At 50.8% G+C, this 16,382-nt stretch overlaps 1 protein-coding gene across 1 annotated transcript in view; it reads right to left on the reverse strand.

The window, feature by feature from the left end:
* Positions 1-4,367: 4,367 nt before the first annotated feature.
* Positions 4,368-16,382, reverse strand: part of LOC140907438 (alpha-2-macroglobulin-like protein 1) — a 68,949-nt gene continuing 56,934 nt past the window's right edge. The window contains exons 28-36 of the mRNA XM_073333433.1: positions 14,915-14,989; positions 13,161-13,323; positions 10,505-10,710; positions 9,854-10,069; positions 8,013-8,137; positions 6,829-6,919; positions 5,914-5,982; positions 5,578-5,680; positions 4,368-4,393 (exon numbers count right to left, since the gene is read on the reverse strand). Of these exons, the coding sequence (XP_073189534.1) occupies positions 4,368-4,393; positions 5,578-5,680; positions 5,914-5,982; positions 6,829-6,919; positions 8,013-8,137; positions 9,854-10,069; positions 10,505-10,710; positions 13,161-13,323; positions 14,915-14,989 (1,074 nt within the window). The remainder of the gene's footprint in view (positions 4,394-5,577; positions 5,681-5,913; positions 5,983-6,828; positions 6,920-8,012; positions 8,138-9,853; positions 10,070-10,504; positions 10,711-13,160; positions 13,324-14,914; positions 14,990-16,382) is intronic.

A 16,382-nucleotide genomic window follows, 5' to 3' on the forward strand; every position in this document is an offset into this window, starting at 1 on the left:
ATTGATGGTCTAGCCGACCTGCTGAGGGGAAAGAATTCTGGACATTTGTAATGTTGGAGATTTATTCTTTGATTTATTTCATTTACTGGCTTTTGCTTTTCCTTCTTGTGTGGGTAGGCTGGGAGGAAGTGATCCAGGGAGGCAGCACATAGCACTCCAGGGGGCAGGACTTCGCTGCCTAACTTTGGGCCCTGGATTGGAACTTGGTGGAGAGGGTGGGGCTGGGTTCCCCTACTCACCAGGGCTGGAGGTGAAAAGCCTATCCCTGGTACCAGAGACCCAGCACTAGGGAGCCCCCATATCCCAGAGACTCCAACTCTGGGTCTTTGGCTGGGTGAGGCCTGAAGCCCCTGGCTGGACAGCAGAACCAGCCTTTGTTGGACTCTTTAGATATCCTGGAAGGGTGGAAACAACTTGTGGCCCAGCTGGAGGTCCGAGTCACAGAAGAGGAAAGCCCATTGCAGGACAGGGATGGCTATCAACAGTGGGTGCCAAGACAGAAGAGCACCCACCACTCCTTTGCCTTACCACTAGGTGGCACCTGTGGGGAGCAGACCCCTTCACAAGCATCTAGAGAGATTTACGCAGCCCTTAGTAAAAGGTGAACTCTGCAAACATTTGCACAACCCCTGCTCTCTTTGGACACAGGGCCCAGACCCACGGAAGCTGGGGGAAGCACCCCTGTTTGAATTGCTCAGAATTGGAATAAACAAACCTGCTTTCACCACCAGGGGCAGGGCATAAAGGGGCAGGATAAAACCCTCTGGGCCCAGCCCATCTCTAGTGGCTGTGGAATCGCCAATTCCCAAGGTTCAGAAATCAGGAGTCCAATCAAAACTCATGGCATTGGCTCAAAATTCATGAGATTTTTAAAAGTTATATTGTATTTTGCACTCCCTAGTCCCCACATCAGTTCTGCCTCCCAGTCCCGGTCCCACATTGGCCATCCCCGCCACCCAGGTCCCAGGAATTAGTGCCATGGCCTACCCAGCCCCATCTCTACCCATTGCCCCTCGGTGCACCTCTGCTCCTCCTGCAGTAACACAGGGTCTTCACTTCCCTCTGACTCTTCCCGCGTTGGGTGCTGCAGGGACGCAGAGAGGAGGAGCAGGGAGCAAGCTGACCCATTGTTCACAAGAAGGGGGAGCAGGTTCATCCTGAGCTGCTCTTCCCCACCCCCCTTCTGTGAGGATGGTGTCAGTGCTTCCTCTCCCACTCCCCTACCCGAAAACAGCTCTGTCCCTGATGGGAGGGGGCAGGGCCTGTGCAAGGAGGTTTCACGCCCTAGGCGAAACTTCCACCTTGTGCCCCCCCCGCCCCACGGCAGCTCCCTGCCCCCCGCGGCAGCTCCCTGCCGCCGCCCCCCCCTCAGCCCGGGGAGCCCCCCCGCAGCAGCTCCCTGCAGCCCCCTCGCTCCCTCTCTCCCCTCGGCCCAGGGAGCATCCCCTGCGGCAGCTCTCCGCCACCCCCTCCCTCCCCTCAGCCCAGGGACCCTCCCCTGTAGCACGGAGAGAAGCAGATCGGGGCGGTGCTCAGGGGAGGAGGCGGAGCAGAGATGACCTGGGGCAGGGACCAGTTCCCCGGTGCACCACCCCCTCACCCCCTGTTACTTGCTGCAGGCGGCCCTCCCCACGCCCCCCTGCCCCAGCTCACTTCCTCTCCATTGCCGCCCCCAATCCACTTGGTGGCCTAGGCGACTGCCTAGTTCGCCTAGTGGTTGCACCGGCCCTGGGAGGGGGGACAGCTTTGTCTGCAGCAGCCCTGGTTGGCTGCTATTCCCCAGGAGGCGGGCAAGTGGGGAAGGCAGCCAATCAGAGGGATTTCCCCTGGGCAGGATTTGAAATTCATGGGAGCTGGAACCTTGAGTCACTCCCAGACTGGCTCCAGCTGGGGCTAAGATTGTGTCACTGGCCATGAAATCCCAGGCGTTGGGTGCTGTGCTAGGAGCGCTGTAGTGGTGGAGCAGCAGCCCCGGCTGCAGATCCCAGGATGGGTGACTGAGGGTGGCAGCACCTACAGGAGGAGCAGGAGACATCTCCCTCCAGGACTGGAGTGATGTGGGTGCAAGGGGGGAGGTGAGGCAGCACTATTGCATAGGCTCCAAGGGAGATGGGGCCCAAGCAGGAGAGAAAAGAGAGCCAGACCAATAGCTAAACGTACTGCATGACAATAGCTACCAATCATTATTAGATGTGGCTGCATTTCCCTTTCTGACATGGTGCCATGGGCAGGAAAAGGCTATTACAGTAAAATGCTGCTGAAACAGAATCTCCTTGCTGTTGGGTGGAGGCTGAGCAGAGGCAGTTGATGATGTGACCATTTCAGGTGGTCCCCAGAGGCCGGATAGAGCTGACTGCCAATGCCCCTCAATCCTGATCTGCAACCCCCTTCTATTCCAGTCCTGGGCTCCCCACACAGCTCTGCCAATGCCCCTCAGTCCTGCTCTGCAGCCCTCCTGGCCCAGCCCGGAGCCTCCTCCTACACCCCAAAGCCCAGGAGACCCCAGTTCCACAGGTGCACAGCACACAGGCATCCACAATGTAAGCAGAGTCAGGATGAGCTCCACCCTGACATCTGGTGGTGAGGTGTGGCAAGTTGTGGAAAAGAACTTCAGGGGCTGATCTCATTTGCATAGGCACATCCACCCCGCCTAGCATGAGGCCATAGCTGCCCAAATGGTCACTTTGGCTGCTGTGGGATCCCCAGTGTCTCTGTTATTGGGGCAGGAAGAATAAATTGCTATTACCCTGATTATGGGAACTGTGCTTGGAACTGTACTTGGCCTTTTGTTATGATGGAGAGACTCGCCATCAACTAAGCAGCACTCGCTAGGCAAGGGACATGGGTTCCAAAACTCTGTGAATAGAGAGAGGCTGGGGATAAGTATTAATACTTGGTGGCATAGGCCCCTTGGTGAGAGCCTTACATGCTAATTGCACTTCCTTCTCTCTCCACTGTGGAATATCAGAGCTAATTTTGATTCTATTGGGAGTCTAGTTACAGGTTGCTGAGCTCACTTTGGGCTAATGGTGCACCAGCACTGAGGCTCCCCTACAACAAGCTGAATTCACCTAAGAGCTGAAATCACTGGGTGTTGTGTTAAGTAGTGGGGGAGCCTGAAGATATATTGTGGAGCAATTTGCGGGACGGCTGGAGTGCCTTGTGGACAGGCTGGTGAAGCAGTTCATAAGATGGCGGGAGCTGCTTGTGGACCAGCTGGTGGAGCAGTTCGTGGGACAGCGGGAGCTGCTTGTGGGCCGCCGAGCCGAGCGAAGCAGTTCGTGGGGCGGCTGGTGGAGCGGAGCGAAGGCCTATGGAGCTGTGGGGCGGTCAGCTTCAGATCGTGTAAGGTGCCCTTTACCTCTCTCCCCCCCACCCCATCTCCACCCAGGTTGGGAGGTAAAACTCTGCAGATAAACTTTCGAACTCTGGGGCTGCCCTGACCAGGGACAGAGACTTTTGGGCCACTGGACTTTTGGGACTTCGAGTGATTTGGGGTTGCTGGACTCAAGAACCAAAGGGAAAGGGGCATGCCCCAATTTGCCTGGGGTGGGGTTGTTTTTGCTCATGGGTTGTGTTATGAATCCGGTTGGTGGTGTTTCCCCAACATAATGCCACATTGTTTCTCTCTGTTATTAAAAGGCTTTTTGCTACACTCAGACTATGTGCTTGCGAGAGGGGAAGTATTGCCTCTTGGAGGCGCCCAGCGGGGGTGGTATATATTTGTCCCAGGTCACTGGGTGGGGGCTCGAGCCGGTTTGCATTGTGTTATTGGAATAGATCCCCTAGATATTGAACCCGGCCCTTGTTGCTGCCAACTCTGACGGGCAGAAGGGTTACAACAATACAGTTTATTCATTTTGATTTTAATACAGTAGGGACTGAACCAAAATGATGGAAGCAAACTCCTTGCTGCTCTGGGGGAATCAGGATCCAAATCTGAACTCTGCAGCTCAGGCCTTTCCTTGATTCCTAAAGAATTCCCACTCAAAGGAAGAAACCAAGGCAAGGAAGAGATCACAGAGCTCCTAGTGCATCTTGAGGGGACTGTTTTCTCCCTCCTTCTTTCTTATCTCCTTGCTTCCAGCAGACGGATCCTACCTGGATGTGACCCCCAATGGCTTTGCTCTCCTCTTCGCATACCCTGACCCATTAATTTGGCTCTCCTGGGTTACAGCCCAGTTCCACACTATTGTACCTCAAGTTAGGTTTCCCCTTGAGAAGATGGGTGCAGATCAAAAGAAGGAGAGAAAGCAAAGGGGACCAGAAATGAGCCTCGCAGGAAAAGGAGACGAAAGCAGAAAAGTTCTTCCCCTATCAGCGGTGATGCCCAGGTTGAGGAATTCAGGGCCCAGAGCCAGAGGGCTTTACTGGGAATCCTCCTTCTTGACATCTGCAGAACAAAAGAATAAAGAACATCCACGATGCTGAATGAATTTAAAGGACTCGGGGAATGAAATACGCCATCTTCACTAATATCCATCTGGTCAGTTCCAGTCCTGGGCTAAGTTGGGATGGTGTGAGATTGCATCATTAAAGTTGATTGGAAATGGGGGACAGAGTCTTTCATCTCTAGGTGGCATGTTCAGATCCAGCCCATTAACCAGGTCTCAGAGGCTTGGATACAGATCCCACAACCTCTCCATCACTGGTTGAAATTCAGTCCAACATCAGAGAGGACTGAATGGCTAGGGTCATGCAGGAATGAGATGTGGAGCTTTGCACCACTAGGGTACACATCATATGGGGAAACTGAGCAAAAGGAAGTGCAGTGATGTGTCCAGTGTCAGTGGCAGAGCAAGGAATAGTACACATCTGTTCTACTTCCGGTCCCCTGCTCTAACCACTCAATATGCTGCCCCTGCGGGGGTGTATCCATGCCATACCTACCTGAGCTGCAGGGGGCGTTGTATTCTGTAATCACACTGTCACCTGTACGAGGGAGGATAATTTGCTGTGAAATGCAGAACTGCTCAAGACCCCAGGCTTGCACCCCTTTAGGACAGCAATCCCTAGTGACTTCAGTTCCCTGCCACATTCTCTTCAGTGCCTAGATGGCAGGACAAGCATCTTCCCAACATCCCTTGGGAAAGGAGACTAACTAATAATCACTGGGGTGACGACAATACTCATAAGAGGCATAAATTTAAATTCTGCCTCCTGATTGGTCAGGGTTTGCAAGTTTAAAGGCCCCTTTAAATGTAAAGTCCCATTCCTGTCTCATTAAACAAAAGCTGAATATTGCCAGGAGACCTGAGGAGCTGGAGGTGACAGAGCAGATTAACGAAGAAGCTCCATTTGTACAGAGACCTGAGTTAAGAGCCAGAGCAGGCCACAATTGCATCAAGTTTGGTTTTCTCTACATCACAAAACCAACATGGTGACAGCCTGCCTGCGCTCAAGAGAGGAACAGGACATGATCAAGGCATTATGCAAGTCAAGTCTGGGAGGTTGTATGTGGGGGCCTCAGGACTGGAATAACAGCGGGGCTGCAAGGCAGGATGGAGAGGAAGGGACAGAGCTGTGTGTGTGGGCAGAGGAAAGGGTGGTGACTTATATCTGATAGAAAGATCCTACCTGGTTGGTAATAATCATAGACCGTCACTGTTGCTGGCTTCAGGTTCTGCACTTCGATCTCTTGTTTCACTGAGATGGTGAAGCTGAGCGGAGACTTGTCCAGCTACAGAAGGACAGTGAAGGGAATGGGAAGATTATGATCATGCTCACCCCATCCCCAATCCCAACTGTATCTCTCCCACCCCCAAGAAATTCCCCTCCGCAGAGTCAGGTCTCCCATTCATTCTTTCCTGCTCGCCCTTAGACCAAGCTGTACCCACCACCCTGTGCACTCTGGTTGTCTCATGGGCACCTGCCGACTCCAGGTTGAACTGATAGAGCCTGCACTGCACTCACCTCCTCCAGGTAGATGGTGACCTCACCGGGCTGGACCTCTGTCTTCTTCACCAGGGGCATCTTCTCCAGCTGCCAGGGAGCGGGAGAGATGAGTGCAGTTTAGCATCAGCTCATTGGGCTTTATTGTGAGCCCACACACGCCAGTGTGAATGAGGTGTTCATGGTGTTACATATGTGTAAAACTGCGATGAGCAACATCACAGCCAGTGAATGAATGACAATGAATCTCATGGTCCTGGCCTATGGAGGGTGTGACACTTTAGAGCCTCTCCCTCCTCCATGCCCCCCAGCCTCCCATGACTGTATTTCGCAGATCCCTTTGCTCCATTAGATAAACAAATTTTGCCTCATAGATGGGGGAGGGAGCAGCAAGATTTCCAGCACAGGAGAGTGTGCTGGAAAACTTGCTGCCCGCCCCCATCCATAAGGCAGAATGTGGCCTCCCTGATTACGACAGCACTGGGTTTGCAGGGAGAACATAGGATACAAGGTGCGAGCCTCTGTCAGGTTTAGAACATACCCCCATAAATAAATGCAGCCCAGCTCGATCTCTTCAGCAGGAGCACACAACAGAGCTTCCTGGTTTCCTTCTGGTATAGTGTAACTGCCTTGGACTCAGTGTTGCCTTAGGATAAATCCCTAGACATTGTGACAGACCGCATGGCAATGCTGACTTTCGGAGATACACTGGGACGTGTCATGCTGCAACTCCTTTGGACTCAATGTTGCCTCATGATGTAACTGAGAATATGGCCCCTCTCTGTGCTTAGTGCGGTCTCAATACACAGTAGGTATCATGGGTGTAAATCTCTCCATAAACCGTCCTGAAGGGCTGGTGGTTTCTGACTGAGCCATGCACGGAACATAGGGTCCTCATATGATCAGGGAAGGACTGTTGGGGTAGGGACATCTCACCTTCTTCACGGACTTCTTCAAGGGGACGAACCCTGAGAGCATCGTCACCTCTATCAGGGCCATGTTGCTGCTCTCTCGATCTCCGACGTAGCTGAAGGAAGATGGGAGAGAAGGTGCAATGAGGAGGACGGTCAGTGTAGCAGTCCTTGGAGTGGGTGATGAACATCCCCTATCACACAGTTCCGGAAAAGGTGAGTCTGGTTACAGGGTAAAAATGGGATCCCTGCACCAGACACAGGCTGGTTCCACCCTGACATGGCAACCAATCGTCCCCTCCAGCCAATGGAAGAGAGAGCGAGAAACCCCTCCCTCCTACTCTCTACCCTGCCTGATCAGTGTGGGAGAGGGTTTGTTCATCTTGAAGTAACATTGGTCAGACAGGGTTCGTGTTTCACTCTCCCCTGTCCCAGTCTCCATTTTCCAGGGACAGGGTCACCAAGCAAGAGGTGATAAGAGATCTTAGGCTCCATAGCTGGTGACAGGCCTGGTCCCCTGCCCCTTGCCATCTGGCCTCAGGAGGGAGAACGGTTGAAGCTGTTTGAGGTCAGAGTAGCCAGTAGTCTCAGGAGCATGGGAAATACGGACCAGGATACTCCCCGTCCAGCAGATTGAGGGCGGGGGGAACTGGACTTCCCCCTCCCTCCATGTGTTTCCTCTCTTCCCCAATGCTCTCACAGTTCTCAGACAGCAGCGGGGTTGCATAAGGACTCCCCTGAACAGCAGTGTCCTCCCTATAGACTCTGGGCTGCTCCAGCCCGTGCTGCCATAAGCTTGCAGCAGGAGGGGAGCTCCTGCTCCTAGAGGCCCATTACAAGCGTGATGCTCATTGCTCAGGGCCCCAAGAGCTGCTTCATGCTGACTGAAATCTCTGGGAGGTTACTTGAGACCCTCAGCATGATGCAAATTGCCGCCTTCTCCTAAGTAAAAGGAAATCTGCAGCTGCTGTCCCCTACGCCCCCCCCCCCACCACACACACACACCAGTTCTGAACACATTACAAGGGCTGACGTGATATGGGAGAAGCAGGGGAAGAGGAGACAGGCAGTGCATCTCAGGCCCCACTGCCATAGAGTTCCATTGGGTAGCTTTTCACAGGGTTGCCAATGTGCTGGCCCCAGCCCTGTTGCAGAAAAGGGAGCCAGGGGAAAGACCCTCAGGAAGCAGTGCAGGCAGGGATCCCATACCTGACTTGCATATTGAGGTCAAAGTATTTCCTGGCAGCATGGTTGCACTCCTCAGGTGCCGTCTTCACATCCAGGACAAAGGTCGCTTTGCTCTCTGGGGGAGGGACATTATAGCGCAGCGTCGTCTGGGGGGAAGAATATGTCTATGTAGTGCCCTGGGGGCTCGCTACGTAAACAGACCCATCTACACCACAGGCTTCTCACTGGTTTGTGCCAGCTGGTACCTGGCTGACCCCACACAAGGGTTTGTGTCCATATACAACATGGTTAACCTATGGAGCCAAATACATCCCTGGCATAAGGCTTTTGACGTCAATGATTACACCAAGGATAACTCTGTGGTGAAGCTGCCCATGAGCCTGGCTTTGCACAGCTGTCAGATGGTAGCCGGGTCAAGGGAGATAGGCAGGACTAACTGTGTTAGTGGATCAGGCATTGTTGCAGCCATGTTGGTCCCAGGATATTAGAGACAAGGTGGGTGAGATAATATCTTTTATAGGATATTAGGTTGGTATCATTAGGTTGCTCAGGGGTGTGAAAAATCCACACCCCTGAGCAATGCAGGTAAACCGATCTAAGCCCCGGTGTAGACAGTGCTACACCAATGGGAGAATGCTCCTGTTGACATAGGTACTGCATCTCAGGGAGAAGGAGTACCTATGCTGACAGGGGAATCTTTCCTGTCCATGTAGGTAGCGTCTTCACTGACACGCTACAGCAACGCAGCTGCAGTGTTTTAAGTGTAGACAAGCCCTCATAGTGTCAGCTAAATACAAGAAGGAATTGATAGTTTAGCATAAGTAGTTAACACATATTTCAAGGGACCATTCAAGGTGAAGCATTCAGTGAACACCTCTCCAGTCATAGGTGGGAAAGGAGAAGAAAAAAACGGAGTGGGGGGAGGAATTAAGGATTATAGATTGTTGTAATAAGGCATAAATCTAGTATTTGGATTCAATGTTTGTTTTTTTAGCATCTAGCAAAGTTATGAATTTCAGCTCCCAGGCTCATCTTCAGAACGTGTTGTGCAGGTTTCCTTTGAGGACAAGAACTGAGAGGTCAGATATGGAGTGACTGCTTTGTGAAAAATGGTTTCCCACGAGTGTTAGGGTGTTTTGTCTTTTATCGTTTTCCTTGTGAGTTCATTCGAGAGTGTAGGGATTGACTGGTTTCACCCACATAGTTGTTATTGGGGCATTTAGTGCACTGGATGAGGTACAAAACGTGTTGTGATAGCCATATGTAGGACCCCGGGATCTTGAAAGGTGTGTTGTGGGAGTGCTACACAACTAAAGATATTATCTCACCCACCTGGTCTCTCTGTGTATCAGGGTTAGACAGCATTCCTCCATTCCCCATCTCTGTAAGGGATGACATCCCCAAGGGCCATGCATCATGGGAAAGGTAGCCACAGTCCTCAGCCCCATCGGCAGTTACAAGGATTACTGGGACTTGATGCAGGACCCACGGGTGAAATTATATGGCCTGTGTTCTTCAGGAGGTTTATCATAGCTGCATAGAATCGAGGAACAAAGAACTGCTCATATTCACCCAGAACACACTAGGGCACAACACAATAGTTGTGGATGGGCCAGCAGGGCTGACACATGCTCCTGAAGGGAAATGCTGTCGTGTGGAAGCACTCAAGCCATGTTCGCTGTAACTACCTCAAGTGAGCATGCCAAAGCCCCCTGAGGCTCAACCTTTAGCATAGACAGGTTCAAAGGCAGACCCAGACACAGAATAAAGACCGAGAGATACACAGAGTGAGTTGGGCCAAATCCTGCTCCCTTGGGAGTCAGTGGCAAAACTCCTATTGACTCCAATGGGCCATCACTCACCTGCACATACACACAGCCATTCCCGACTGCCTGCACCACGTACTCCCCTGGGACTTGCTGGAGAGATGCCTGCTGCAGCACCAGCTGGTTATTCTTATCTACATGGAACTCCTGCTGGGAACCCTCCTTGGATTTCACCGTCACCTTTACCCCTTCTGCCTCGTGGAATGTCAGGGCTGCATATCTGGCCAAGGCCTGAAGGGCAACCACTGTGTCCTGGGGAAAGAGAGACAGGCACCTTGCTGTGTGTGTTGCTTCTTTGCAATCAAGAGTCAAAGCTTAGGAGTGAGGGGGTCTGTGCGCTGTAGGGCACTCACACCAGCATCCACACTCCAGCCCTGCCGTGTGGTGAGATCTGCACCCCTCTCAGCACCAGTACCAAGATTCCAACTCTCAGCTCCCAAACAAACAAGATCTACATCATCCAGGCCACAAGCTGCCAGATTCCCACCCCCAGCCCTCATTACAGCGTGATCTTCACCACAGGTCACCAGCATGGGGATTGACACTCCAATCCTCCAAGCACTGCAAGTTACTTGTAACCCCCCCCCCATCTTTAGGGTTTCATTGCCAGGTTAGACTCATGGCCCCTGATTCCCCAAGCATGCAGTGTCTCTCTCTCCCTCCATTTCTGAGGGAGCTGGGTGGTACCTGAGTGGAGATAAAGCCCCCATAGGGGTTCCGTTGATTGGTGAGCCAGCGCACAATCTGGGAGGTAGCTGTGATTTCTGCAGCTGACACCTCTGGTTTGGAAATGTGAGCTAGGAGGATGTAGGCCATGGTCTCAATTGATGACAAAGAATCTTCCATCACCTCTTCAGAGGAGTCCTCATCTTTTGCCTGGGACAGGTACCCTCCTGAGGGGGGAGGGAAAGAGTGACAGAGAACATACGTCTGACAGAACAGCAGCTCACTATGTTCTGGAGCCCCCCAGGGGCTGAGAGTCCACTTCCCACTTGCCTGGGGCACTTCCTATTGCAGTGACTGTAGCTCCTCCTGAACCTCTTGTTATTACATTGCACACTGCTGGGCCTGGTTTCACTTGTCCCTTGAGAGCGCCGATCCCTTCACTTCTAGGGTCACACAGGTAGCTGCTCTGGACCCAAATCCAGATGATAGTGGCCTTTCAACAGAGGGTGGTTTGTATTTAAAGTGCAGTTCTCTGAACAGTGACTACGTGAAAATGGCCCCTTCTCACTCAGGAGCTTTGCTCCATGACTTCAGTGGTAACAACAACACGTTTTCATCCCCATCGGCCCTGCAGAGCCAGCATGGCTCAGACAGAGAGAGCAGGATTCCAGTCCTTCTTGGGCAGCCATGGAATTATTGAGTAAGGTCCCTTCAGGGACACGAGAGCAAACCCACAAAAGACTAGGGAGCTGCCCTGGCATCAGCGAGGGCAGAGTTTGTCTCACTGGACCTTCATAGCAGATGATGATGTGGGAGAAGGAAAGGGCCCAACTTGACTCTCAGAGCCAAGAGGGTGTTTGCAGGGCTGGCAGCTCAAAACAAAAACTTTGACATGGAACCCATTTGATGCTTAATCACTGAGAGACAGACATGGGAACCTACAAGGTGAACAGTAGAGTCATTATTCAGAGCAGGCCATGCACTTTAAGAAAGAGAGAAAAAAGAATAAAAAAGCTTTTACAGTGACTCGTTTAGGTGAAGGCTGTTCAGACCTCATGACGACAAGCTAGAAAACAGAGCTAGAAAGGGCGGAAGCTGGTAGCTCTCTGGGCCACATTGTGGTCTCAGGGTACGTCTGCACCACAATTAAACATGGGCGGCTTGCCTGGGTCAGCTGACTCGAGCTCGCAGGGCTCAGAGTGTGGGGCTGTAAAACTATTGTGTAAATGTTTGGGCTTGGGCTGGAGCCCAGGCTCTGGGACCCTCTCACCTTGTGGGGTCCCAGAGCTCAGGCTGGCTGTTTTATTGTAAAGCCCAGTAGCCTAAGTCCCTCTTACCAGCTCTCCCCTCACTTCTAAGGAACGCTTCAAGAACTCCATGTGGGTAAGGTAAGAATATATGGAATCTGGTAACACCTATATCTGGACATCGTTAACTGGAGGGTCTTTGGGGTCAGTAACTATAGTCACACCTCGGCCAAGACATGGAATTTGATTTTAAACTAACAGAACCCACCAGAGATTTTAATTGGCCTGTAGTCCATATAACAACACATCCCCAGAGTGATTTCCATGTGGTCTTTGTTCACACGGAAAGGACAGAATCCTAAGGAGCTGACCCTGCAATGCGCAGAGTACCCTGGCCACCATTAAAGTTGATGGAAGTTGAGGGCCCTCTCTACCTTCTAATCTCCACTTTCTAACCTGACGTTTTCATTCAGGCAAACCTCCCGCTGGCTTCACTGAGCATTTGACGGAGCAAAGACTAAGTAAAAACCAAGTAAAGACAATAGGGTTTGGCCCACTGACTCTAGGTACTGTAATTTGCTTAATTATATTTATATGGGATATTTAGCATGGCAACAAATAATGTTCTGGCATAAAAGATTAGTGATTAGTTACTTCCAAGGTGACACAAGCAGAACAGTCTTTCCAAGAAGCAGCAAAGGGTTTTCTGGAGCCGATACAACTCATCTGACCCACAGTTTATCTCTGAGGTCTTTCAGTAAGAGGCTCTGGCTTCAACTACTTGGGTGCCAATTGTAATTATAGTCATTAAGTGAACAGAAACCACCAGCGAGTGAAACCAAGGGAGGAAGAGAAAAAAGGTTCGGTTTCATGACAGCAGTGGATACAGTCCTCAAATGTAGTCTAAGGTCTCTAAAAATTACCCGGGGAGCACTAAAATGCTTGGATAGACTAGGCAGTATACACAGTCAGAGAGCTAGGATTTTCTCCTCTCACATCTGTTTGACTCTAGTGTAACTCCATTGTTCTCGGTGGAGGTACTCCCAATTTACTTCAGTCCAAATGAAGCTGAATGTGCCTGTTGCTCTTTAATTATATGGTGTATATTTACAGTGTGCCACATCCTGTAAATTCAGTTCTTTATTTGGTTCTTACTGGGTGGGATTTTCAGAAGAGCCTAATCAGGAACACAGAAGTCTAACTGAAATTCTCCAGGTCTTAGTCCTTACTCAGGCAGAACTCTCACTGACTTCACCTCAATGGGGGGTTTGCCCAATGAATAGCAGAACAAACTGAATAATGACCTCAGGATTTGGCCAACGGACACCCCAGGAAGTTGCCAGTGCTCAGAACTTGTCAGGATCAGGTGTTACCAACAGCCAGAGTAATTTTCTTTGGGAACAAGTAGCTACTAAAAGAAGCCACCATACCAGGTTTGCCAGCCTGTTGGTCTAACGGTTCCAGGAGCTGCTGCCTTGTCTCCATGTCCTTGGCCAGTGTGAAGACATAAGCCATCAAGGCCTGGGCGTAGGTGCTGTTCACATCATGTGATGCCTTCTTGAGGCAGAGTAAAGCGTCATCCACCATGGTGCCCTTAGAAAGGAACATGAAGGCGGTTAGGCCACGTATAGCTTCCAGGAATTGTTCTCAATCCCCCGGTCACGCTAGTACATCTAAGGAACATGTCCTGGAAGGATCTCCCCTCACGGCCCTGAGTAAAGCTTGGAAACAACTGAAGCAGAGTATGTCTTTGTTGGAGTTGGAGGTGTAATTTCCTATTTGGGTAGACAAACTCTTACTAGCTTTCATTGAGTGAGCACACCAAAAATAGCAGTGTCGTAGCCACAGAGGCATGAGTGGTGTCCAAGTCCATATCTTGGGTTTCAGGTGGGATCACATGTGGAGCATACGCAGAGTGCTGCCCATGTCGCCACGGCAACACTTCTACTTTTAGCGCACTAGCTTGATCAGAGCCAGCCAGGTATGTCTGCTCGAGCTGGGAATCATACCCCAGCTCCACGTAGACATACCCAGAGACACTGCAGACAAAGAATCATCCTGGGTTTTCCACGAGAAGCACTGTAACCTGGGACAGGACTCTAGCCATGTGTGGTCACTTCTGTACAGCATTCATGTCAGGTGGATGTACCCAGTAATGCTCCTGGAAAAAAGTTTTCAAACCTGCATGTCTAAGATGAGGCTCCTAAATAGAAATGATCTTATTTTCAGAGGCACTGAGCACTCACTGTTCCCTCTGAAGTCAATGGGAGTGATGGGAGTACTGTAGCTTGGAAAACTGAGCCTTTTTTTATTAAGGACCCTAACTTTCAGCACCCAGGTTTGGAAGTTCTGTTGGCTGGCTCTTTAATATTGAGTCAGAGGGCCAGATTTTCACGCCAGCATTAACTGAGTTTCAGGTTTTGTATCTGCAGTTTTACGGGCACATTTGAAGATCTGAGCACCTGACTGAAGCCAGTAGCTAGATGTTTAAATGATAACCGAACACGCACCCCCACATAACTGTAGGTAAAAACTATACTTCTGATTATTTACACTACAATTTACAGGTGCGAGAATGAAGGCCAGTGCTTGACAATCTGGCCCATGGCCTATTAATTCCAGCCTCCCAATAATGGAGGATACTAACAGTTCCCATATTTAATTAAGGTATTTCTCAACGAAGCGTGGCTCAGATATTGCATCTTGCATTGGGTAGGTGGATACTATTTGTATGTTATTTCCCAAGGAAGTTTGACTCACACACAGAGTCTGCTTTCCAGTGAGGGCCCTGCTGTTTATTAGGGATAGGGGGATTTCTTTTGGCTAAAGCACAGGACTGTGAGATAAGGCCATTGCAGTCATGTCCTGACTCTGATCAGATTATCTTGGTCCTCCAGTCCCATGGTAACAATCAGCAGCTTTGGGGGGAAAATGAGAACCTGGGACTTTGAATTTCACACAAAATCCACCAAGCAGGGGATTGGCAGATTCTTCCCCAAAGAGATGCTCTTCAGGTCTGGATCACCAGCCCTTTGCTTTCTCCATACTGGTGACGTACAAAGCAGAAATGAAGTGGCAGTGGATTTTTCTAACTCGGGCCGACCATTCCCTGTACTCTGGGGCTCTGGAAGGAGGACAGGTGGAGGGTTCCCCCAACCCCTGTGAACGTTCAGGAGCTACTCACATTCTTCTCCAGGTGGAGCTCCAGCAGCGCAGCAGTGATGTAAGCTGTCAGCGAGATCTCATCGTCCACGCCACCCTGTGAGGTGCACAGAGAGGCAGGAGAAAGAGGTGAAACAAGAGCAGAGGGGGCATGCATTACTTCCTTGCCATGTGGAAAGTGCTTCCAGACATTCCTCAGTAAGACACAGGGAAAGCTCTGTCAGATTAACGGTAGTGCAGAGGATGTGTCTCAGAGCTTTGGCTTCTTCTTTACTCATCCTAGGTGCATAGACAGCCCCAGGCACATATTAGAGGAGGAGGAAATTCTTTCAGATCTGCTTCCCAGGAGAGGGAGTTGGGGAGGCTCAGTTAGATGGAGAAAGAAGGTTTAAGGCTCAGCTCTATTGTTTATGAGCCTAGCAAATCTCCAAGCTGCAACTGATGGAGCATTGTGTGACTCTTTGGAGCCAAATCCTTTCTGGGATCCCAGAGACTAAGAAAATCCAAAGGGCTCATGATTCAGGGAGATCAGGACCTAGTATTGAGATAAGGCCTCTGCACCCCCTCTCATTAACCTCTCTGGCTAAAGATTTCTCTAGCCCAATTTGCAGAGCATGAAAATGTGGCCACAGTGCAGGTTGCTTCTCACTGTTCGCACTTAGGATGGAAGAATCCCATGCACCGCTACAGACTAGGGACCGAATGGCTCGGCAGAAGTTCTGCAGAAAAGGACCTAGGGGTTACAGTGGATGAGAAGCTGGATCTGAGTCAACAGTGTGCCCGTGTTGCCAAGAAGGCCAATGGCATTTTGGGATGTATAAGTAGGGGCATTGCCAGCAGATCGAGGGACGTTATCATTCCCCTCTATTGGACATTGGTGAGGCCTCATCTGGAGTACTATGTCCAGTTTTGGGCCCCACACTACAAGAAGGATATGAACAAGTTGGAAAGCATCCAGCGGAGGGCAACAAAAATGTTTAGGGGACTGGAACACATGACTTATGAGGAGAGGCTGAGGGAACTGGGATTGTTTAGTCTGCGGAAGAGAAGAATGAGGGGGGATTTGATAGCTGCTTGCAACTACCTGAGAGGGGGTTCCAAAGAGGATGAATCTAGACTGTTCTCAGTGGTAGCAGATGACAGAATGAGGAGTAATGGTCTCAAGTTGCAGTGGGGGAAGTTTAGGTTGGATATTAGGAAAAACTTTTTCACTAGGAGGGTGGTGAAGCACTGGAATGTGTTACCTAGAGAGATGGTGGAATCTCCTTCCTTTGAGGTTTTTAAGGTTAGGCTTGACAAAGCCCTGGCTGGGATGATTTAGTTGGGGATTGGTCCTGCTTTGAGCAGGGGTTGGACTAGATGACCTCCTGAGGTCTCTTCCAACCCTGATATTCTATGATTCTATGCTCGGTGGGCTGGTGTGTGCCTATCTCTAACCTGTAGAGTGACAATGAGCCTTGCAAGGCCTAAAGGGGAATACTCGTGTTGCC

The sequence above is a fragment of the Lepidochelys kempii genome, chromosome 1, assembly GCF_965140265.1.
Source record: "Lepidochelys kempii isolate rLepKem1 chromosome 1, rLepKem1.hap2, whole genome shotgun sequence".
Lineage (NCBI taxonomy): Eukaryota > Metazoa > Chordata > Testudines > Cheloniidae > Lepidochelys > Lepidochelys kempii.